Consider the following 23,964-nt stretch of genomic DNA (forward strand, 5'->3'; position numbering starts at 1 on the left):
TAGCTCATACATATTACAAAAGTTAAGCTCATTATTGGTTAGTTGCCTAAATACCAAGCCCGCCCCTTGTTTCTCTTCTGTAGTTATCTGTTCCCACCTGCAACAGTCTTTTCCCACCAAAATCTTCCTGTTATTGTGTAACAAGGACAGCCAAAGACAGTGTATTTTGCTTTACTTCAGATAAGCTGAGAGCGATGTGCATTTTTGTCCAGCCAGCTGGACTATGTCTATGTGACCCTTTTCAGCTAGCCAGTTATCCACAATCCCTTTTGTTTAAACGAGACGCCTGCTAACATCACCTGGCAGGGACGTCTTCTGCGACACCGCAAAGCCTCCAGCTAGTGAAGAGGAAAAAACTCCTTATGACTACAGCAACCCCACACTCGTCTTTGTGAAATAAGTACCGAAACCACACAGATGGGTGCTGTAAAGCAGGGGGCTGCCTCTCACCCCCGAGCTCCAGTGCACTCAGGCTGAAGTTAGGCGAAAGGAGCATCACCCATGTCCATGAGATGAGCATCACCCATGTCCACAAGTCCATCGCCTGCTCCCGCTTACCAGCGAGGGGTTAACACACTTCAGTTGCTACCACAGCACAGGAATACTCTAAAAAACACCAAACATCCTTGAAACAGGCACTCTTTACGTTTGGGCTTTTCTTTTTCAAACCCATCTTGGCCATAAGTTACAATCTAAAAATAAAAGACCTTGACTAAAGTTGTTCACTTTCTCGTAAAATGGAGGCTTTGACATGTAGTTTCCAGTGACTGAAGATCGTGTTACATTACAATATCAGTATGTAAAAAAAAAAAAAAAAAAAAAGATAATTACAGTTCCCATATATCTCTCAGGTGTGTAACAAATGCTTTTATAATGTTTCAAACACCCAATTAGTTACTTCAAGTAAGACAAGTCATGTTAATGCTCCTTGCTGTGAAATGAATACTATTAATTTTAAAATGGATGGACTTCTACTACCTTGAACTCTTTTTTTTATCTCCCATTCTCATTCTCCCACCAAAAAACACGAAGTTCTTGATTATAATAAGCAAACCTCAAAACAAATGTAAATAGATCATCTGGGAATGATATTTTAGAACTTCAGCTGAATTCGGAAGCTAGGCTTTAATCAAATATAAGTTTTTGTATTCAATTAAGTGGTCCCCCGATTCATTTCTTCATGCTGCAACATGCAGGGAGCTAAAGTGGGAGATCTGTGAGCTCGTTGTGACATTTATTTGCATTTATTTGGAACCAAAATCAAGTTCTAGTGAATGCTCCACTAAAACCACACCTGGCTCCAACCTTGCAAGAGTCCTTCACCAAAGGGTTTTACATTCAGCTGTAATGTGGCTGATCTCCAGGGTCATTTTCTTCTTCTTTTTTTTTTTTTTTCCCCTCCTTTTAAGATCAGAGCATTTAATTTCCTTTATTGGGAAAAATGGTTGCTAACAGTTGGTTCAAACAGAATGACAGCTACAAATCAGGACCCGCTGTTGAAGCCAACTTCATATTTCAAAGGTGCAATCAAAACCTGAACTCTATTTTTAGGCTTTGTGCCTTGTCTAATATTGCTAAACAGAAATATATCACCACATAAACGTTTCTCATTATTTATAAATAAATACAGTGAAATTTTTATTGTAAATTAAATTTTAAATTTAGTGATGCAAATTCTCACCGAGAAGGCTGAATTCATTTCAAATGATGCACAGGTAATTAAACATGTCTTGAGGTTAAATTTGAGGAGGTTTGTGGGGTTTTTTTGGTTTAGAGAGATCAAGAGCAAATCAGCCAAAATAAACAACATCTCTTTCTTTGTGGTGACTAATGTGCTCCCATATAAATATCAAACGCTGGTGTGAATCAACGCTGTGCACCGAGAAGCCAACCAGCGGAGATGGAAGAGAGGAGGGAACACACACCACGAAAATCTCAACAGCAACATCAGAGCAACATTTCAACCTGCCTGGGGAGTGAAACATTGAATCTGGCCCATTTTGCAAACAGGAAAAAAAATTGCTCAACAACAACAACAATAACAACAAAATAAATCAGTTTTGCAATTCAGCGTGGGCAACATCCAGGCATAAATTCTGTGGGTTGGGTTGGAAGTTGACTAAAGATGGAGACAGATCCAACGCTTCCCACCTGGAGACCATCCTCTAGCTTTAAAATAAATAATAAAAACACAAGTTTTATCACCGTGTGGATGTGAGAGATGTCGGAGATGAAGCAGCACCTCTGCCCTCGCTGCCCCAAGGATGGCCCTGCTCCCAAGAGCTCAGCAGCTGGGCAGCATCCCACCAGAAAATGGGAAATAAAGCAGCCAGGCAGGGATTTACCCCTGGCGTTGGTAAACTCTGTCTTTTTAATCTTTCATATGACCTTAGTACTTGCATACAAAATAGGGGTTTTTTTTCAGTGAGTTTGTAGCTAAACGAGCTCCTTTCCCTTCTGGAACACCTCTCCTGCGTGGCAGGACAGGTTTTTATGGTCTTTGTATGCACGTACGTGTCAATCCCTTGAAGAGTAATCTCCATCAAAATGCATGCATTAAATTTCTATTGTGCCATTATAGCTCGCTCTATTCAACAGAAAATAAACACAATCAAATGCATACTAAGAGTCATGGACCTACTAACAGGTCCTATACGTGAAACACTATTTCAGCTCATTTTTTCCACCAACAGCCTGCTGTCACCAGGAAATGTTACAGAATCTGTCACTCTTAAATCTGAACTTTTATCTCAATCAGAAACTTTCCTGAGAACAGGTGTATCGTGTGGCTGTTTATTTATTTCCTAATAGATTTAAGGTTCATTTTATCCTTCGTCTTTTAACTTGTAAGTGCTCTTCCCAATCATCCTTATCAGCAAGCAAACCCCTTTGATCCCATGCAGGATGCCTTGCTGAACGAGCGGGGAGATTAAAGAGCATCCCATCAGAAGGCAAGAAGCCAGAAGTGCAATCGCTTCCAAAAGGGGTTTCTTTGATAGGGCTGGGCTGAAAACCCCTTACGAGAGAGTTCAAAGCATCTCTTTTTTTCTGGCTGGTCCCTGCCATGGCCGTGCGCCCTGTGTGTCACGTTGGCCTCCGTGATATCACCAGCTGCCACATGAACACTGCCTGCCCTCCAACCTGGGAAGGCGGCCTCACCCCAGACTGACAGTAATTTCTCTGACAATTCCTTTGTATCCCTGAGGTTAATGTCAAACCCGATATTTATTTCTGAAAACAGAAAAAGAGCTCTTTTGTAAGTGTAACGTGGAAACAAGAAACAATGCGCAAATTCCATTTTAGCTCCCAGTTAGACATTAATTTTAGCTCCTAGTCGGGCTGAAAGTTTGCAGGATGGCAGGTAAAGCATTCCAAAGTTTTCAACCACAGGTGGTATTGTGAGTCTCTCGCTGGAGGGAGCGTAAGTGGAATTTTTATTCTATTTATGTGTTTAGTTCTGTGAACACAGAGCCCTCAGTCTCCTGCAGGAGACTCTTTAAGAAGCCGCACACCTTGTTGGGAACAGGACTCAGGTGTGCTTCTGGCACTCGGGACTTTGAGCAACAACACGGAAATTCTTGAAGTAAAATTATTTGGATGTGTAAGGAAATGAGGGGTGAGCTCTTTTTACATCCTTTTTAATCTCAGAAACACCGCTAAAGGCCTTGTAGAACAACATTAGTATTTCCTCCTCATTGCTAAACTAAAAGGCTGAGTTAGAAGATGACTCGACCCAGTTGTGTGTGGCAGCTCTGATGTTATTAAGCCAGATAAAATAAAGGAGATGTGATTGCACCAGCGCCCTCAGCATGGCCATGTCACAGGCATTTCACGCCCACCCAAAAATCTCAAAGCACTTTATGAAGGGGATGAGAACCCTCACGCAGAGCACAGGAACCTGTTCTGTTATCACTGGTGGCAATGGCTGCAGACAAACGGGAGGACCCACGTGTGCAAAAATATCTGTGATTCAGCCCTGGTTTGGTACCCAGGCTGGTGCAGTAAGGATGCCGCTGAGCATCCTCACTTCCTGAGGAACCCTTCCATCACCCTTTCTGCTCCAGTTACTTTTCCAGGGCCAACTCGTATCTCCCAACCTTCAATAGACCCTTCCTGATGCTCTCCTGAGGGGCTGTTCTTGTTTCACACAAGCTACTCACAGCTGGAGACTCGAGCAAACACAGCACCGGCTCCCAACTCTGACACCCCACCACCACCACCTGTCTCACCCCGCTCCAGTCTCTCCCTCCCCGCTCAGGTCAGGCTTGGAGGGGTGTGTGGAAGGCAAGATGCCCGTGTCTGACCTGCAAACCGACTCAACAAGCCTGGCTCCTACCCTGTGTTTTTGCCACAGACTGGCCTACGCGCCATCCAGCCCACGCGTGACACCCTGCTGCAGCAGACGCTTGCCTCCGGCACCGGCCTCAGAAATGCCAACTTGGATTATCAGAGCTTTCTTTTACGGAGGGAGAGAGTGTTTCACGCTCCTCCCAAGCCCTTTGGGTGTTGTGTCCTTTCAGGCTGCTCAGCCAGACCAGATGGATACCCATCTATAACTAGGAGCATCTGCCTCCTGCAGCAGGTACCACTGCTGTAGCTACCAACGTCTACAAGCATTGAAGCAAATTAAAAAAACTTATACATAGAATCATTTCGGTTGGAAAAGACCTTCAGGTCATCAAGTCCAACTGTTAACCCAGCACTGCCAAGCCCACCACTAACCCATGGCCCTGAGTGCCACATCTACATGTCTTTTAAATCCCTCCAGGGATGGTGACTCCATCCCCTCCTTGGGCAGCATGTGCCAGTGCCTGACAGCCCCTTTCGGTGAAGAAATGGATACGTGGCTATAAAAGAAATCTGGACCTTGTTGGAGATTGAGATCAGGAGCTTGCAACTGTCCAGGCTGGGGCAGAAAATTTTGCCTGTGAGACTGAGCCCATTGGATGAAGGATAAGCCCACGCTGCGGCAGAGGGGAGCTCGCTTTGGTAACTGTGGGATCCCACTTCTTTAGCTCTCATGACTCCAAACCATGTCCACTCGTTTTTCAATTAAATACAGATTTCTATCCAGGTCCCCTCAGAAGCTGAGCTGCCATCAGCGCACACACCAGTACTAGTCACCAGCTGGCAGCTGAAGCGTATCGTGAGCGCAGCGAATACAGGACAGGACACTTGAAGTGAGTTCTTCGTAACGATGTACCGCAAGAGAAAACCACAAGATTTTTCTCAGGCATAAACCCATGTATGAAGTTAGGAAAATAAAACCCAACTCAATGTGCAATACCTTTTCCAGGGTGAAATGAACACATATGATGAGGAATCATGCAAACACCAAACCATCTATCATGCCATTATCACAAAAGACCTATCTGCTGTGCAGCTATAATCCACGTGGCCAGAACAGCCCAGGCTGGTCCATGGTATTTGCAAGCACGTAAAATCCTCACAACCCGCTTCCTGGCTGTTTTCAAGGTCCTACGCCACCTACCCTGCTCTAGAAGCAGTCCTCCTCCTCTCCAGCTGATCAGGGCTCAAAACATTCATCTCCGCCGGCAAGGCAAAGAATATTTGAGCCAGGGTCTTTGCAGGAAGATAAAAGGTAAATATGGAGCTAATGATACTTTATTGATGTTCGACAGTTGAGTAATAGCTGGAGGAGGTAAGATCCAGAGACATCACTGTCAACGCAAACGGTCCTTCATACCAAGACAACAAGCACTGTTACAGAACTGGGGAGATGATGGCTACAAAAATACACCAAAGACATTTCTAGCTTCACACTTACCACAGGGAGAACATCATAAGATCGAGAACCATTTGCAAGATACCCTTAAAGACTTCAGGCCCTCTTAGGACTGACTATCCCCCCATCCAGAGGAGACCTGTGGAGGTTAGGTCTTTACCAGAGGTTGGCACCTACCTGTTGACACCATCCCTGGAGAAGAAGATGGTGTAGGTCTGGACGCTGCCTCGGGCTTCTGCAGGAGGACGCCAGCTGAGACGGACAAATCGGCTGGAGACCAACACAGGGACCACATCTCGAGGGGCAGAGGGGAGGACACTGGAACTTGGGACAGCTGGAGGGGAAGGAAAGGAGTCAGTCAGAGAGTCCAATGGCATGGGGGTTGCGGGGCGGGTGGGAGGAGCCATGATGGCCATGGCTGAGAGGTGTCACAGAACAAAGGGCCAAGGTGGCGTGGAAGAAACGTGAATAAAATGAGAGGGGATGAAGGAGAGAGAAAAAAAAAACCCAACTAACAGTAAAATCACACCTTAAAATACACCATCCTGAACCATCCTCTAATGTCAACAGCAACACGCAAGACTGGAATAGGCTACTTCCTCAGAATCCTGGAAATTATGTCTTGTAGCAGTGATCAGTACGATACCTTCCTCCGTTTTCTCCTGTCTCACTGCTTTTGTCTCTCGTGCCCCGAGTAGCAGAAATATTTAAACTCATAAACACGCGACAACCCACCACTGATAACCTGACACCTACAAACCGATGGGCTCAGGAAGAGCAGAAGCTAAGTAAGGTGCTTCAACACATGAGTTATTAGATCATTGCAACAAAGTGAGATGAAATGAAAAGGAAAAAAAAAAAAAGACAGTGAAACTTCATATTAATGCCATTCCTCACGGAAAAGCGTTCTGTCTACATGCAAAACCCAGAAATGCCTGAACTGCGGATTCAAGTAGTAAAATTCCTTTTAGAGCAGCACCTCTTTACAGAGTTTGAGGGTTTGGTTGTTGCTCACCAAATCCATGTGAAAGCTGGCCTGCCAACAGAAATTAATAAATCAAACACATTTTTTAACAATACTTTAAGTGATCGGCTGCCTCCTGATTTAGCACATGCACCTTATGGAGCGCCCACAGTCACCTAATCCCCTCTGAGGGCAAACATGATGAAGAAGGTCCAATTTCATGGGCCATGCCAGACCTAAAAAGCAGGTTTTTCACCATTGGTATCAAAACGATTTATTGTTTTTCCTTATTGCAAATCTTTTTTGGTCAGTCTCTATGCATATAACTGTGAACTACATTAGCAGCATTAATTTACTGTGAGATCATTAAGAGCATTGTAATATCTAAACAGCTTATGAAGAATAGCTTTGTGTAAAAAGCATGACGTTCACTGAATACTAGCTTTGCGTTTCCTTATATTATCCCTAAACTATTATTATTAAAAGTCATTAACATTGCTATCATTAACAACAAATATCATTACCTCTTACTTATTGTGCTCAATCCAAAACCAGAGGGAATTAAGGAATTTCCCAATGGCATTTCCAGAGTAATGATGTGTTGAAAGAAAATATTAAGCCATGGTCTCGGCTCTTTTGGCTGCAAAGTTCTGATCCATTATTTGCACTGAGGTCATGTTTAGCATCCTTAGTCACAGGCCACTGATCTAAATAATGTGCAAACACAACGTGAGAGAATAATTCCGTGTACATTTATATTACGATGACGCAACTATTTCGCTTGATAGTCAGAGTGAGCGGATTTGGGCTCCTGGTCTATTCTATATGTTGACTCTTGTATTATAAGCATTAAGTGCGTTGTCTTCTTCTAACAAGGGCCGGTGGTAGGTAAACATCTCTAGAGAAGTACCAAGGGCAAGATTGGGGAAAAAAAAAATACACCAAGAAACCTAAGAGGCTTTGAGTTCTGGTACTTAAGCCAAACACAGCAATTCGGAAAACTCCCCGGTTTATTATTAAATTAACCGTTTTGGCACCCGAGGGTCTGTAGAAGCTCAGCTCTCCTACAAAACACCCTGCTTTGTGGTTCCTCCACCGAATCCATATCCTCCCGGTGGAGCATGGCAGTCTGGCACCTCTTTTCCACTGCAACCCATTTAGTACAGAGAAACCGGTGCTGCCGTCAGCCCCAAGCTCAGGCACGGGTATTTAGGTGACTATGTACATGTCTACGTATATACGGGTGTCTACCCCCCCACCCCCCTCAGGAAAGGAGGGCATCCTACCTGACACTGCTGATGGAGCCCAGAAAGCTACTCAAACTACCAAGCAGTTGTATCTCCTTTACTGAGTGAGTATCTAAAACGTGGAGGCGAAGCCACACGCACTGTGACCTCCTGCCTGTGGATGCGGCAGCAGCTGACCCGCTCGGGGCCATCTTATGAAAAGAATAGCAAAAAGATGAGGTGAAAAGTAGCAAGGTTGGGACTGAAGCTCCACTAAGCATCTGTTTTACGCTGGCTTTCAGAAAACTTAGTAGAGCTATCACTGACAAAAGCAATTTCACTTTTATTGTTGCTAGCAGTGAATAGCAAACATATACAGTGCAACAGTACAATATAGAGAGACATATAACCTGAAATTATCTCAGCAAGTAACGTCTGAAATCCTTCAGTCTTTCGTATGACTACACAAGATCAATCCACCACTGGTTAAACCATCTTCATCAGAGTCTGACAGGCTCTGACTTGAGCCTGATGTGGTTTATATTAACTCCTGGCGAAGTGCTACTCTCTCCACTCTCGTGGCGGTGTGAATAATCACCTACCTCTCTACAAAACCAGCGTAAAACCCCACCGGTTCATTTTCCCCATGTGGAAACAACGGTACAATCAACAGAAGTCTGAATATAGACCTGAGAGGAACTGATCCTCCTGTTCCCATTCAGGAAGCCAAAACGAGCATCCCAAATTCCTCATTTTTTTTACAACCCCGAACCAGCTGTGTGTTCTGTGACATTATTATTATTTTGCCAGTAGGGCCCAGCCTTCCACTCCTAAAGCAAACGGTCTTCAAAAATGTAGAAACACACCTGCTGTAGGTGTCCATGTACAAGTTTGACTGGTAAAACCCAGCCCAGATATAAAACATGCACACAGCCAATTAGTTATGGGGTTTTAAAACAACTAAGGGCAAAACACCGCATGTGACATCCCCCTTCACCGCTGCTCCCCACACACAGCGGCCATGGGCTGTTTGTAATTAAAAATAATAGGACCTGTTATTTTTTTGAGTTTCTTTTTAAAATATTTTTATTTTTAATATATATTTTACATATATATATGTTATACATATATAAAAATATATATATATAAACCTATAAAGTTTTTTTTATCAAGTTATAAAAAAAATAACCAGACCTGGCTCAAAGAGGCAGGGTGGATTTTTAATACTTTTCACAGGTAGGTTTGGTTTTTTTGGTTTTTTTTGTTGTTGTGGGTTTTTTTGTATTTAACATATATGTACAGGTAGGGCGAGGGAGGAGATCCTGTTAGCAGCAGCTGCCTACCCTTTAAATGATGTTTGTAGAGGACAGCAAAACTTGTATCATATCTACACGAAGACATGATGAATGAATGAAAAAAAAACCCAAATCCAAACCCTCTTGTAATTATATCCCCCAAGGGATTTGGTACTAAGAAGATACAACATCAGTACTGCTAAGCAGAGGTGGGAATAGATCACAGGAGTTTATTCACGAGTCTCTCCTCGTACAAGGACAGGAGTGCAAATCCTCTAAATTCAAGTTATAAACCATCTCATATTCTCATTTAAGTGCTCATAGGGACTGTATGTGTGTGTATATACAAACACAGAGACCTCAGCACCACTTCTGTCCCCCCGTACCAAAAATCCATTTCTCTTTTTTGAGGTTGTTTTTTTGGGGGGTTTTTTGGTTTTGTTTTTTTTTTTTGTAACATATTTACCAATCTGACAGAAAAGGGAAGGAAGTTTAAGGAAAGTTTGAGGAAAGAAGCTGTAAGTTTAAGATGAAAAGTTAGTCGAGAGTTTACTGTGCATACAGAAAACGCTGCTCTTCGGTGCCAGTAACAGCAATCTCAAAGCCACCCTGGCAATCTGCACTGAGGTCCTAGTTCTGAACTGGAAAACACAAACTGGACTTTTCCACTTTTCAGGCAATGAAAATCTGCATGGGTTTTGTTACTCACATTTAATTCACATAAAACACTGAAGGCTGTTATACGCATATACCACGCTGCCACATGCTTAAATTAACAGTTATAACCATTTTTCAGGGGGATAAATGAATACAGAAAGAGATTGGGCTCCATATCTGTCTATATTTCGCAGAAATTCATGTTCATGACTTTATCCATTTAATGGTTGGTTGTTTTTTTTTTAAATTGTAACCTAAGCAAAGACTATTCAAGCAATTGGTACTGCTTTACACGTAGGGACTGTTAAAATAAGAACATCTACAATAGGCTATCCATACTTTTAAAATACTGTCAAATTAGAGCTTGCCAATAAAATTTGAAACTCAGTACTTTTTCAGCAAAAATAAGAAAACTATCACACTTACAGTCTTCAACTTCCTGCTGCAAATCACACTTTCCTTAAATATCCCACATACCCTGATGCCAAAAATGACATTTCAAGATATCAAGTGAAAGTTTTCAGCCAAGACACTACCTCAAAATATTTTTTATGCCTTCTAACAACTATTTCAATTCCTTGATTTGGATTTTTTTTTTTAATACGCACATGAATTTTTAATCTATTTTGGTTTTAAAAGACTTTTGAAAACTTCACTGAATGTATTTCAACATAAAAGGAACATCTGGGCTTTAGAGTTAAGCATTTAATTTCAGAAAAAAAAAGATATTTTATTCAAGTTAAAATAGAAACCTTTTGAGTTAATTCAAGCCTCTTCCCTGCTCTCCCCCACAACATTTTCCTTGGGTTATGCACTTTACATCAGCTATTTGTACAGCATGAATTTCAAGGATGACCTAAGAACATGACTCTGTTCTCATCTCCAGATCTTCCGCGTTAAAAGAAAAAAGCAATTTACTCGAAATTTTAATTCCAGAAATAACATCAAACAAGTGCTTATTGCCTGGTGTTGCTCAGTACAGCCACAGCCTGGTCAATCTGCCCCTTTGTTACACTCCTGCATTCAGAGAACTGGGTCTTTTTTTATTTGCTATTATTCAGAACATTTTTTTGACCTGTCTTACACCTTCTACCGAGCAAACTGTGAAAGTTATAAGTGAGTAAAAAAACAAACCTCACTGGAGAAATATATGTAACTCAAGGGACACTGCATATGTAACACCCAGCACCCCAACATCGGGGCACTCTTCCAGCAAAGTATCCTTAAATAAGACGATCGGGAAGAGATATCAAATTTGGTGGATTTGTAATTTTTTTTAAAAAAAGAAGAAACTTTTGGAATAATCATTCTCATTTAATTTTACTGCATGCATTTTATTTGAATGGGGCTAAGCCATTAAAGGGCAGAACAGCAGGCAGCTGGGGAAGCTGAGGGACAGGAAAAGGATGGTTACAGACCCGCAGCAGTCACCTGCATGGCTAGCAGGGGAAAAAAGTCATTAAAATTTTTATTAGGTTTTTTAAAAGGGGATTAAATTATTTTATGTATGTTCTTTAATAAAAAATAAATCATTAGTCACGCACATGAGAGAAAGAAATAGAACAGCTCTAAACAAAGTTGAGGTGTAGAGCCCAGTTTTACTTTGCACTGGCTATCACGCAAATACCAATCTACAATTATAGTAAATTTGTAACACATCAATAATTGTTTCTAATTTACTGCACCGGGGACGCGTGGATGCGAGAAGCTGTGTTTTTACAGTGTTATTTTAATGCTGGAAAATTCATTTTTTATGAACTCAAAATAGAAACACAATCCACACCTTACACGCTCCAGATACAGCCATAAGCAAGTCAGGACAGTAACCTGGAGCTGTTTTCCTCCAGATCGGGGAAGACAGCGGAGGACGGAGGGTTTGTGCCACTGAAGAACGTGGTCTCACCCCAAAGACCCTCTGTGTGGAGGCACCACCCCCATGAAGCTATCTGGTACGTGCCTTGAGAAGGGAACACAAGGAAAAATCCTGCACTTCAGACGGGCGAGTAAAAATGTCACCTGAAATTTCATGATGAAATGATGGATTTCATCGCCCAGCCTCCATGCCACCTCTAAAACCCAACGCTAACCTGCAGCGGGAAGATGTTCCCCAGGAAAGCCCTGGGATGTGGATCCAGGAGCTCTCACCATCCCACGTTCAGGAATTAAATGGGTGAGAATCGGTGAAACAGAGGAACAAGAACCAAATGAATCACAGTTGTTTGGTCTGATCATTGCACAATCAAATTCTGGTCTTGATTCCAACAGCTAGGAAGAAAAGCAGACTTTCCATCAGATCCATAAAGAAATGAGACATCTATCAGATGACCTTTATGGAGATATGAAAGAAGTGCAATTTACCACCCCAAATGAGTATCAGATTGGACAAATTACTGGTAACTCATGACTTACACTCAAACAAAACACTCTTTTCCGCACAAGCAACTCCTATTACCTTTCCCGGGGATCATTTCCACCATTTGGCCTTTCCAGCTCCAAGCCCTGCTCCGAGTGCCAGCAGCGATCCCGTCGGCACAGCGCGGATGCCAGCGCACCCATGCACATTTCACCAGCGTCGTGGAGCACATGCTGGGATGACGGGGGACGCCGACATATGTTTAGAGGTTCTCAGCCCATATGCAGCAATACTAATTTAACCAAAGAAAAGCTCTGTCCTCGTTGCCATCCATCCATCCTCCCTTCTAGCTCCTCGTGCAGTAATTCATTACGACTTGGTGCCATAATGATGTTCTCGGAAACAAATCATGCAGTACTACTTTTTATGATGCCTCTTTTATGACATTACGAACCTGGCAATAAATCACTGATGTTCATGTGTGTCAACGATGCCTGAGATATTACCATATAAGGAATTCCCTCCCGACTCAGCACCTCGCAGGATTAGGCCCCTAGCGCTTTGGAAGCAGCACGTATGTATCTGAAATACAAAACCCTCGCAGAGATAGTACCGCCCTATGCCCCCACCAGCACGGCAGCAGCTAAACACACGCTAGTGCTGCTCTTTTCTCTCCAGCATCAGTTTTCCCAAATTCAGGCAACAGAAATGTGCGGAAGGATTCCAGCTAAATTGCTGAGTTGGGAGAGGGGGAGGAAGGAGGCTAGTTATCCGCTAAACGGCATGATCTGAGAGTAGTAACCAGGGACACCCCCCCAAAAAACAAGCCAGTGTATCTCCTCCTACACGCTGCTCGTGGTAGGGAGGTGCTGCTCATGCCCGTGGAGGAGCACCAGGACCTGCTCCCAGGATGGAGCATCAGGCTCTGCAGCTGCAACCACCAAGAGACCCTTCCCCAGCCCCAGGAAACTTGGGACGCGGAGCTGTTGCTCCCCTGCCCCCTAGCCTACACCTGCAATACAGCCCTGCTGTCCCTAGGGTTTTATCCTTATTGCTGCAGCACCTGACCGCCCTTCAGTACGGGTGGAAAAAGAAGATGAACGTGCACCAAACATCTACTCTTTCAGCCTCCAACCCTGCCCTGCACACGGACAGGCAATGGAGGGAAGGGAGCAATGCAGTCTTCTCCCTCTAAGTTGACAACAAAAGCTTGTTCTCAACTTGCCAATGCCATAGACTGAGAAAAACCCACAAATTTTCTCTACAACCCCCTTACAGGGGCTGGAGCCAGGAGGGTCGGGCTCTTCTCCCAGGGAACAAGCGACAGGACGAGAGGGAACGGCCTCACATTGTGCCGGGGGAGGTTTAGGTTGGGAATGAGGGAAAATCACAGAAAGGGTGGCCAAGGCCTGGCACAGGCTGCCAGGGGGGTGCTGGAGTCACCAGCCCTGGGGGGATTTAAAAGATGTGTAGATGTGGTGCTCGGGGCCATGGTTTAGTGGTGGGCTTGGCAGTGCTGGGTTAATGGTTGGACTCGATGATCTTAAACATCTTTCCCAGCCTAAGCAATTCTATGAAGACCACCACATCTCACCTTCACTCCTACCAGAGAAGAGCCAACAGCTTTCATTTTCCCCTCCTTTTCCACAGGGGAGAGCCCCTAAAGGGGTGGCAAAGCCTATGAAGACAAGAGCAGGATAAGCGGGAAGGTAATAGGATGCCCACGCCAAGGTCTGACGGTTGAGGTGTAGAGGAGTGGGGGTAAGAGGAGAGGACAGGAGGAAAGTCCAGGGAAGAGCCCACATCAGGTGGTCAGGGAGACAAAAGGGTGAGGTCAGGTGGAGGAAGGCTATAATAACTACCAAAGGAATAGCACTGGTTAAAATATAACTTGACTGGATCCCCTAACAAGAGCCAAAAGATGCGCTGTCTGCGCTTACTTGTCAATTCAGGCAGAACTCCAAGACCCCGTAATTCAAATTAATCCAGGGCAGATCTTCCCGATGGTTATACTTAAGGTAGTTTAAGGAAGATGTAACCCAGGCGCTTATCTGCTGTTAAAGGTGCAAAACAACATCTCGTACAACTGTGTCCCCTTTGGGGAATGAAGGATGTTTGGAAGTTGGAACCTGTAGCAGGATGTAGGCAGGCCAGGCCAGGCAAAGCTTGGCACAGGGGCCGAAAGGAGATCTACGGGGATGACACCAGTTGTATCGTCACAGTAAAGCTGCTTGGTCAGAGTCAGAAGCAAGTTATTTTATTTGTCTTGTGCGGCGAATGAAGAGACGGGACGCAGCTTGATGCAAGCAAATGTCAATTTATTGTACAGAAGCACGAGTTTATATACACTTTCAGAAGCTGCGCGTTTTAAACAGTTGGTTCTTGAAGCTAAGCATTGCATACTAGGCAATCCCTGATTGGTGGTTAACTACCATCAATTAACAGCAAGGTGTTACCTTTCCTTGGCGCCATCCGTCTCCCACTCCCCTGTGCTCTGTAAACACGTCTCATCATGTTAATTGTTGTCTAGACAAGCTCGAGCACATTCCCCTCAGCTAACTGATTGCCACGCATGGTCCTAGTTTCCAGACCGCTCCTGCAGTCTTGGATCATTAACTATTGTCACCTAAGAGCTACTCAGTGCAAAAAACCCAGCCTGGGTCAAGGCAATACAGATAAAGTCCCGCTGACCAAGGTCAAAGGATGCTGGGTGTGAAGAGCTGTGTGGCACTGGAGGAAACTCCAGGTGTGACCTGCTGGAAAAGGAGACGTTTTAGCGGTTTCACTTATTTTTGGAGAGCTGGTGCTCCTCAGGCTGGCAGCTGCAGCCCTCCATGGATGCATGCTCCATCCACACCCAGCACTGCAACAGCACTCAGCACAGGCACGGCCACTACTCGCCGTTTTATTTTAAAAAGTCACCTTTAAATGATCCAAACGCCTTTCATAGCATTTCTTTACCTGCAGTAAAATCTGGGGTATTTCTGGTATCCTACCTGAGCTTGTTTTGGACACAGCTTGGCTAGCATCTCTCCAAGGGGAGACTCAGGCTAGTACGTGCACAGACATCTCTTCCCGTGCATGTGTAAGCAAGCAACACCTGTACGCACATCTGTCCGTACATCATACTCCACGTCTGCTATTCACATGTCCAAGAAAAAAAAAATAATCCATGGCAGATAGAGCCTTAATGGTTGCTTATGTTCATACAGTAAAGAGATCTCATTAAATGACACTGCAAAATAAAAAAAAAATAATTAAGCAAACCCACCAGTGATCAGCTCTCACATTCGGAGAAGCGCTATTACTCTCCCCCTCGGAGCTGTGAAGGCAGGGCTGGTGTCACCGCGCAGGTGACATCTGTCATCATCAATTAGTCACCAAGAAAAATGGGGGGGGGGAGGGGGCAGGAGGGGCGATGGGCAAGAATTTCAATCACCTGCAAATGATCCCTGAGGAAATGCTGGTCAGTTAATCTAGTCAGCCGTCTCCGACCCACCGAACAATAGCTTCTGCCTCCGGAAAAAGCAGGAATAAACTAAAAATTTTTTTTTAAAGCAGCCGAGGGATTTGGGAAGGCATTTCATGGGCAGATAGCGACGATGTTAAACAGCCGCCATAAATGTTGTCATCATCGGTGTGCTCAAGATGCAGCAGGCGAGCGTGAGCACCTTCATTATTTTTGCAGTGCAGCAGCTGCTTCTAGGAATGCCAGGATGAGTGGCTGGAAGGTCAACAATTTCCCACTGTTGCTGATCAGCTTCTTGTCCTCTGCTTCTTCCCTGTAACCATCAGCTCCCCTGCAACAGCATGCTCTGTTAAAAATAAGCACGGCTTATTTATTTTTATTTTTTTTAGCAACTTGCTGTAAACCTGAGCCCTGAAGGTTTTCAAACAAGCCATTAATGAAGCAAACCTGAAGAATAACTTTTGCTAAGGAAAAAAAAAAAAAGCAGGAAAATTTTGGAAGCATGACAAACTGAGACGTTCTCATGCTGAGAAATAACCATTACTTTTAAGAAACATTATGGTACGTCTCAGCTTGACCTCAAGCAAACTTTCTGCCTTTTGATTTTGGGCTCTCTTCTCATTTTTAATACTGGGGTTATACATGAATCAAGACTGCATCCCCCCACCCGCCTTTGATTCTGTAGAGCACCCCGAAACGGCGTAAGCTTGGAGCACCTACCCAGGGGACCACCCCTTGCTGCCACATTTGAGATTCAGGCACTCTGGTGTTGAGTGGACATTTCAGGGAGGCAGACTACGTACTTCCAAAGTTTGTCCACGCTTAGAGATGTTCATCAAGACCCACCTCTCAGCTTCTTTTTTCCATCAAGTGACACGCACAGCAGCAAGCGGCCACACAAGTCCAACAGCTAGCACCAACGAGACCTTCAAAGGTCTTCAGCCAACTGCTATCCAAACACCGAAGTACAATCTCTGAGTTGTCCCAAACACCTACTCATTTCTGCTACTCAACCTCCTTAAGGTTTTGCCAATGGACACACACAAGCCTCCAAGCCCTGCCATGGTCCGTTGTGTGAAGCTTCAGCTCACAGACCCCTTAGCAGCTCCTCCAGGGATGCAGCCTCCTCACCACACGTGGCCCAAGCCAGCAGGACTTAAAACTGTCCTGCTGCCTTTAATATTTGGTCTGAACCCTCTGTTTTCAGAAAGTGTGGGACAAAACAGGACAAAAGTGTCTATGTCAAAAGGTATTTTACAGCCGATTATAAAATAACAATAATTTCAAGCTAAGCATCCCGAGTCCAGCAAAGACACAAAATGCTGCAGCATCGCTCTTTTCTCCACAGCATTTCCCCGAACGTGGCTAAATGAGGTACGTATTGGCTCAGTATTTTAAATTCTTGTTTCTAATTTTAATTCTATTCCTCAGGCACCTAATTCTTCGCAAATACTATGCAAAAAATAGTTCTTTTCTGCACCTCAGGCACCCACCAGGCACATTAGTTCTTTTGTTAAATTGTACTTTAGTTCTCACCGTTACTCAAAGTTTTGGCAGAAGGTGGCACGTGTTACCTGATCCGTTTAGCAGATTATTTATCAATATTAGTGACGTGAGGGTGAAGTTGCAGGGCAGTCACGTGTAGCTGGCAGGGATGCTTTGAGGTGAATCTGCCTGCACCTTTCCTCCTCACCTGAACGCAGAGAATTGTGAATCCCAGTGTGTTCACAGCAGTGTCGAGGTTCATCCGCTCTGGTACCAAGCACCAGAGGAAAAAAAAACAGGAAAAAAAAATATTAATAACGCCATCCTCAAAGCAGGGTTTAAACAGCATGAAGCATCATCATGGTGTGCTTTATAAATGCAGATTAATTTGATTAAAACACCCGTGGATCACCTGGCAAACCCCCCGCTCTCCACCTGGAGCAAAGCCATCACCAGTCAGCAAGCAGCCCACCAGCTTAAGTTTTTTATTCCCCAAAATGAAATCAAACTTTCCTGCAGCAACTCCTCCTAAAGGCACAAGGCTTTCAAAGCTGGTACATGACGGGAATGGCTTTGAAAGTTAAAAAAAAAAAAAAAAGGAAAGATACTGGACCTCACAGTAATAAAAGAGTAATAAAAGCATTTTGCCTGGATTATAGGCGTTGCGGGTTTAACTGCTACCTCCAGTTTTTTCAGCACAACTTAGAGCATCTCTCTTACACCGCTCCAGTCTTTTCCCATCTGCACAATGAAATAACAATGCTTTTTTTTTCATTGCTTTTTTTTTTTTTAAATGACATGAATTGTAACATACAGCATTCCTCAGGCGGGCAGTTAAAAACGCTCCAAAATCACTTGGCTTGAGACAGGAGTCAACATGGAAGTGAATTCAGTAACATGAAATCACAGAATCACGGAAGGGTTTGGGCTGGAAGGCACCTTAAAGATCATCTAGTTCCAACCCCCTGCCACAGGTGTGCTCAGATCTTACAGAAATAAAAGCATCAAAAGAGATTGATGAAGATCTAAGAGGTCCTTCTCCACCTGTAATTGCTCAGATGCCATGACTACTTTGCTCTTACCACTACCTTTTGCCTGGCGTAGGAATTACATCAATTCAGTTACCTTGAGTTTCCTATGCGGCCCATCATTTTATTGCCTGCTCTGTGTAAAATGGCACAAAAGAAATGCTACCACCCAGCTTGAAAATAAAAAAAGAGAAGAAAAACATCTGAGCCCAGATTTCCTGGAAAGTGAGATTTTAAATAATGTGGACAGCTTATGAATGCTGTCATTGTGGGGAAGGCACGTGCCACTGGGAGAGAACAGCTTAGGAGCAAGGTCAGCCTTGAAATCAGCCATCAGCTCACAGAAAGCTCTGTCTCCCCCAAATATTTCCAGGACTTGACAGCAAAGCTACACAGGGAGGTCCAAGAGGGACCTCCCTCCCCTTTCCCAAAGCAGTCCACCCCCTCAGGAGGTGGGAACAGCTCAGTTCTCCTCCAGGACTGACTCTGACGGTCCTTCTCTGCCCACCAGTCCTTCTCTGCCCACCGTGCGGTTCTAAAGGGAGGCAAAATCTTTTGATCTTCATACTTTCCCCAAGCATTTTAACCTGCCCAGCTGCTTATAACTAAACTAAACAGGAGAGGCAGGCAGATGGAGGGGACAGAAGGACGGTGCTGTCGGAGGCTCAGCTCTGTTATACCGTACATAACACAATCCTGCAATGGCCACAGTCCCTGCGAGGCTGCCCAGCCAGAAGGGCCAGGACTCTAAAGACCGATGGACACCAGAGAGGCAAAGCACCGAAGGGTTTCTTGTCATAATCTGCCCTCTGGGGTCCATCGGCTCCAAGAAGTGAAGTTGCAGCTGCTGCTAAACTGCGGGAGGCTGAAGCACTGGTGGTAAAGAGACTGAACACAAAATAAATTATTTCATTGCCTATCACAAAGGCCAGGCACAGAAATGGTAGAAGTCCTTATCCCTGAAACCAAGACTTGAAGCCCTAGATTGAGATCTAAAAACGAAAAAAAAATAATTTAAAAATATCATCTTTCATGGCAGTTATTGCCATTTCATATTTTCAACATATTTTTTTTTTAAGGAAGTGAAGGTTAACAACCATTCCGTCTTCCTGTCTTTAATTTTTTTTTTAAATTTTTTGGCCAATTCTAACTAATTCTAATTTGATATCAAAATCCAGGAAATCACCACGAGTCTTAATGAAAAGCAGGTCTCGGGTGAAGTGTCCCCATGGAGTAAAAGGCTTCAAGAGGAACTCAGTGACTCCTCAACCTGATGTACAGCCTTGGTACCAAAACCGTGGTCCCCTCTCAGCTGCCTCTTGGTAGGTGGCACTCGGGGGCATCAAAAGCGCTGGGGCTAATGTGTTTATACCTGCTGGGACCCTGGGATGGGAAAAGGGGTCCAGGAAGGACCCCAGTGACCAGGACTGTGGCTTTGAGGGATGGGCTCGTAGGACACAAGTCCCTAGGGAAGCAGGCTTCGTCACTTACGCTGCTCCCAGAACGATTGTTCCACCATACGAGTAACAAAATTAGTAATTAAGAGGATTTCCAACCTCAGAGAATTAGTGCTTCCAATCTATAATAAACCTATTAGAAAGCTCAATGGCAGATTGTGCTGCCACGGGGAAAAGAAAAAAGAAAAAAAAAAAAAGTCAGCAGAGATTTTAGTGCCCTGTCCTTTCTAAAAATTATCTCCCCATATAAGCCAGTTTAAAAAACAGCAATCAGATGGGTTGAATACTAATTCTGAGAGCACTATCACAGTGCAAAGCACTGAAAAAAATATTGTAATATGTTACATATTTCTTAAGGGAAGTTTTTTTTCAGGATATTTGGATTTACAGATAAAAGCCAGAAACCGGCAGATCTAATCTATATATTAATTAAACTCACTATGCCCCATTAGAAAAGCAGTTACTCTGAGACAACAGGAATGATATTTATAGCAATGTGTAGTGTTACTAATAGTTTTGTTAACATTATCTACTTTGCCATAGACTTTAAAAGAATTATACATAATAGTGGTAGTTACGGTAGCATCTTAAAACTTGCTGGCTTTCTGCCATTCTAATTCTCTCTTCAAGCACCTGTAATTTCCAGCCTTTTTCTCACCTATTAGGTTGCAATTTATCAGTGGAGAACTACCCACTAATATTTTGAGAGGAGAAGGGTATGGGAGATTTAATGGGAGAAATATTTTACTCAGTAGAAGGGGAAAAAAAAAAGGTTTGAAATTATTTTGCTTTATAGAGAAGCTACTGAGCCAAAATTTGATCTGGAAATCATTCTAGTGAACAATCATGCGGGCATCTGGAAAAAAAAAATAATTTGGTTAATTTTATGCATTAATGAGGAAAAATCCCATTGCACCTGGATAAATGGGTACAGTGAGCACATGAGACGGCCTGGTGAGGAAGACCTTGATGTCCAAACAGTACATGAAGCTGACCCCTCACCGAGGAAGGCTGGCTGCCACCCAAACCAGCTTCTGAAACCCACAGTGGAATTGGCAAGGTGGGCAAGAGAAGGACCCTCCAGAGGAGCTCCCATGGGGGATGGCACGGATGGGGTCCATCAAGGTGAGAAGCGATGCTTGGACAAATATTAATACAAAATTCAGATTTTTACTACACTTTGGTTTGAGGTTTTGTTGGGTTTGGAGTGGGGTTTTTTTGTTGGTTTTTGTTTTTTTTTAGAAGTTGACACCACCCTCCTCTCCCAGCTCTGTTCCTTGCCCAACGTCATCACAGCACTTTGGTTGGAAATGCTGCTTGCTTTTTCTCCTGGATAATGCTTTGAAATGAAATAGCATTTCTTAGCAGAAAAACTGCAGGACCAAAGAAGGAATCCTTCCTTTTGAAATATTAAATGCAATTTTATTTTGAACTGCAGTGATTAAAAAAAAAAAGAGAAATCTTCTGTGGCTGGGGTTACGGTTCCTCGTCATGTCAGGCGACAGGCTTAAAGCGAGTTTATAATTGTCAGGGAGCTTTAAATAATTAAACAGCAAGGCACAGCATGGGAGGGTGCGTTATTATTGTGTAATAACATCTCAGGATTCATTATAATAATTATGATTAGTCTTGCAAGTTTTATACTGTTTCCTTTGAAAATTACAAGACAGATTGTATGAGGATAGAGAATTTAGAATAACACCGTTGATTTGCTTTTAGTTTATTACATTCCCCTACACTGAGTTTGTTACAAGAGGGAATAGTCCTCTAATGTGCAAAAGCAGAGAAAACAAACTCCTTGACAAATAAATAAATAAATAAATAAAATGAAGTCCTCTACAGTTCAGCTTAAAATAGTCCATGTTGGTGTGATTTGGCGCCTCTTTGGCCTGAAGTCAAGGGCAAACTCCTTTCTGTTTTCAAACGTGTAAAGCAGACCCATATAAATCTATAAAGAATTAAAAATTCAGGAAAACATTTGATGTTGGAGGGATGAATGATGATATCCTTATTCATCCTGAACAGTGCTTATGCTGCAAACGCTTTGATATCAACAGGGCTCCTCCATGCTCTACTTTATTATTCAGAGCCAGGCAGAAGCGGTTTTCCTGTCTCGAGAAGAAATTTGAGATAAAAGAGAGCAAGAGAGAGATGTTCCTGCATTCAGATGAGCGCCAGACCTTTACAAGTTTTTTCAAGGAGAAAGGGAGAGGGAGCTGCTGCCCGGAGCGGTGGGAGAATCCCTCCTTGGAATAAACCCCCAGCTCCCACCACCCCCATCCAGAGGAGCATCCCAGCTTTGCACCCCATTTTGGGAAAAGGGACGGTTTTCATCAGCCCTGGATGGAGCATTATCAGCAAGGCTGGAACTGGAGAGAGAGCAGTGGAGAAGGAAAACAGCAGAATACATCCCTCTTATTCATTGCGTGCACCGTGATGGGCAAAGTTGAAACAAAGCAATAAAACAAAACATGATTAAGTTGGGTCAAGAACAAGAAAGTTTCCCGACTGAGGTATTTCAAGCCGCAGTTAAGATGACAGACAAATAAATATTTTTTTTCCCCCACAGTACTCATGAAAGATGATTCACCAAAGAATGCAGGCAGCTGTAAACAATCACCAGCCCCTTCGGTGGAGTTATTTTCCAGCTAGTCACTGAAGGGAAAATGGAACTAAATATTTCACTGTCTTCGCCTGTGCCACTGACATCTTTAACCTCTCAGCAAGGAACTCTGTGCACACCAGTGTGTAAGACAAGGTGTCAAAGATGCCCAGACATTTATGGAGGTTTAATCTTGGCTGGAATTTTGAAAGTCAGGCTGAAACTCTGCAACGTGGAAAGGATGCCCAGCCAGGTAAGGATGAAACCTGCTGTTTTCTTCCTTCCCGTGTCTTTCTGCAAGCTTCAAGGTTTAAAATGCAAATTCTCTGGCTGAACAACTAAGGGAATAATGGAACTTTCTTGACCTAAAGATGTCATAGTTCTGAGAACAGGTTTTTTACTTCTAAAATGATACTAAACTTTTCACGTTTTATTTACAAAGAGAGACAAATTACTCAGGCTTTAATGTGGGATGACTATTTTTTGGAAGGAGAAAGCAATAAACACATTTCTAAAGGGACTCAAGATCTCAGAGAACTTAAAAACATTTTCTGATGGATCTTGCTGAAAGAACTGGATTCTATGACTCCATACAATAAGGGGGCTAGAATATAAATCAGGAATTTATATTTTTTTCAAATGACAATTGATACTGAATTCTGGAAAGTGAAGCGCTACTAGCATAGCAAGCTAATGAAAATGCAAGGCAGCCAGAAGAGAAATGGGAAGAGAATGGGGGGTTTTATGTAAAAAAAAAAAAAAAAAAAGAAATGTGTTTTATGCAGTAAAAGGAAGCACCATTTAAAAGAAAGGAAAAGACCACCTTCTTAAAAACTCACTGACTCCTGGTAGTTTGTGATGATGAAGAGCATTACAGTATGGGTGATACGGGTGATCACCACCAAAAAAACCTATGGACGTGTGAGCATGAAAGAAAAACGTGGAGAACCGTCTGTACCAACCCTGGCATTGAAGGAATAGATGAAGAAGAATTTTAAAAAAGGATTATTCTTCTTGGGTCTTTGTACAAAGACCCAGTAACCGATTGCTATGCCATGTCCTGAGGAGCTGAAAAAGCACAAGATCTATCTTACAGGTGTTCCAAGACCCATAAATAAGCTTTTATCATGTGTCATCACAGAAAAATGTCATACTGTATCATGTGCTCAGAAACATCAGGCTAGCAACTAGCAGCCGTAAGGAACAGCCCATTTCTCGCATTGCACTGGAAGCCGGCAAGAACAATGGCAAGGAGCATGCACTGGTGACCACTTGCTCCCTCAGAAGCCCCTCCTGAGAAGGGGACACATCCATTGTCTTCAGACAGCAGCCTTAGAAAGTTCTGGAGTTATGTTCTCTGAAAATAAGGCAGCTTGGAAGAGAGGAATACATCTTACCATCATGGGAAAGATGCTAGCCCTCAAGCTTCCTTGAGACAGGGAAGGATGAGGGGAAAAAATATCTAGTAATGTGAGTAAATACCATCCTGGTGGCTATTACAAGCCTGGAAGAACATCCTGCTGGAGCCTGAGGATGTTCCTACTGCTTGAGAAGCTCTCCCTGCTACCGTGGATGTGAAATGCAAAGTGGTGCCACGACTGGGAGATCAGTCCCTCCTGGGGAGCTGTTGCCAGTCAGAGTCTTCATAAGCAGTTCCAGTCTGGGGCTCTCCTTGTAGGAAC

The 23,964-nt window shown here is 43.5% G+C and overlaps 1 protein-coding gene across 1 annotated transcript in view; it reads right to left on the bottom strand.

The window, feature by feature from the left end:
• Nucleotides 1-4,597: 4,597 nt before the first annotated feature.
• The window catches only part of LOC129783059 (netrin receptor DCC-like), a 164,269-nt gene continuing 144,902 nt past the window's right edge, over nucleotides 4,598-23,964 (bottom strand). Inside the window, exons 7-8 of the mRNA XM_055792719.1 lie at nucleotides 5,924-6,080; nucleotides 4,598-4,607 (exon numbers count right to left, since the gene is read on the bottom strand). Of these exons, the coding sequence (XP_055648694.1) occupies nucleotides 4,598-4,607; nucleotides 5,924-6,080 (167 nt within the window). The remainder of the gene's footprint in view (nucleotides 4,608-5,923; nucleotides 6,081-23,964) is intronic.

The sequence above is a fragment of the Falco peregrinus genome, chromosome W (assembly GCF_023634155.1).
Source record: "Falco peregrinus isolate bFalPer1 chromosome W, bFalPer1.pri, whole genome shotgun sequence".
In the NCBI taxonomy this organism is placed as follows: Eukaryota; Metazoa; Chordata; class Aves; order Falconiformes; family Falconidae; genus Falco; species Falco peregrinus.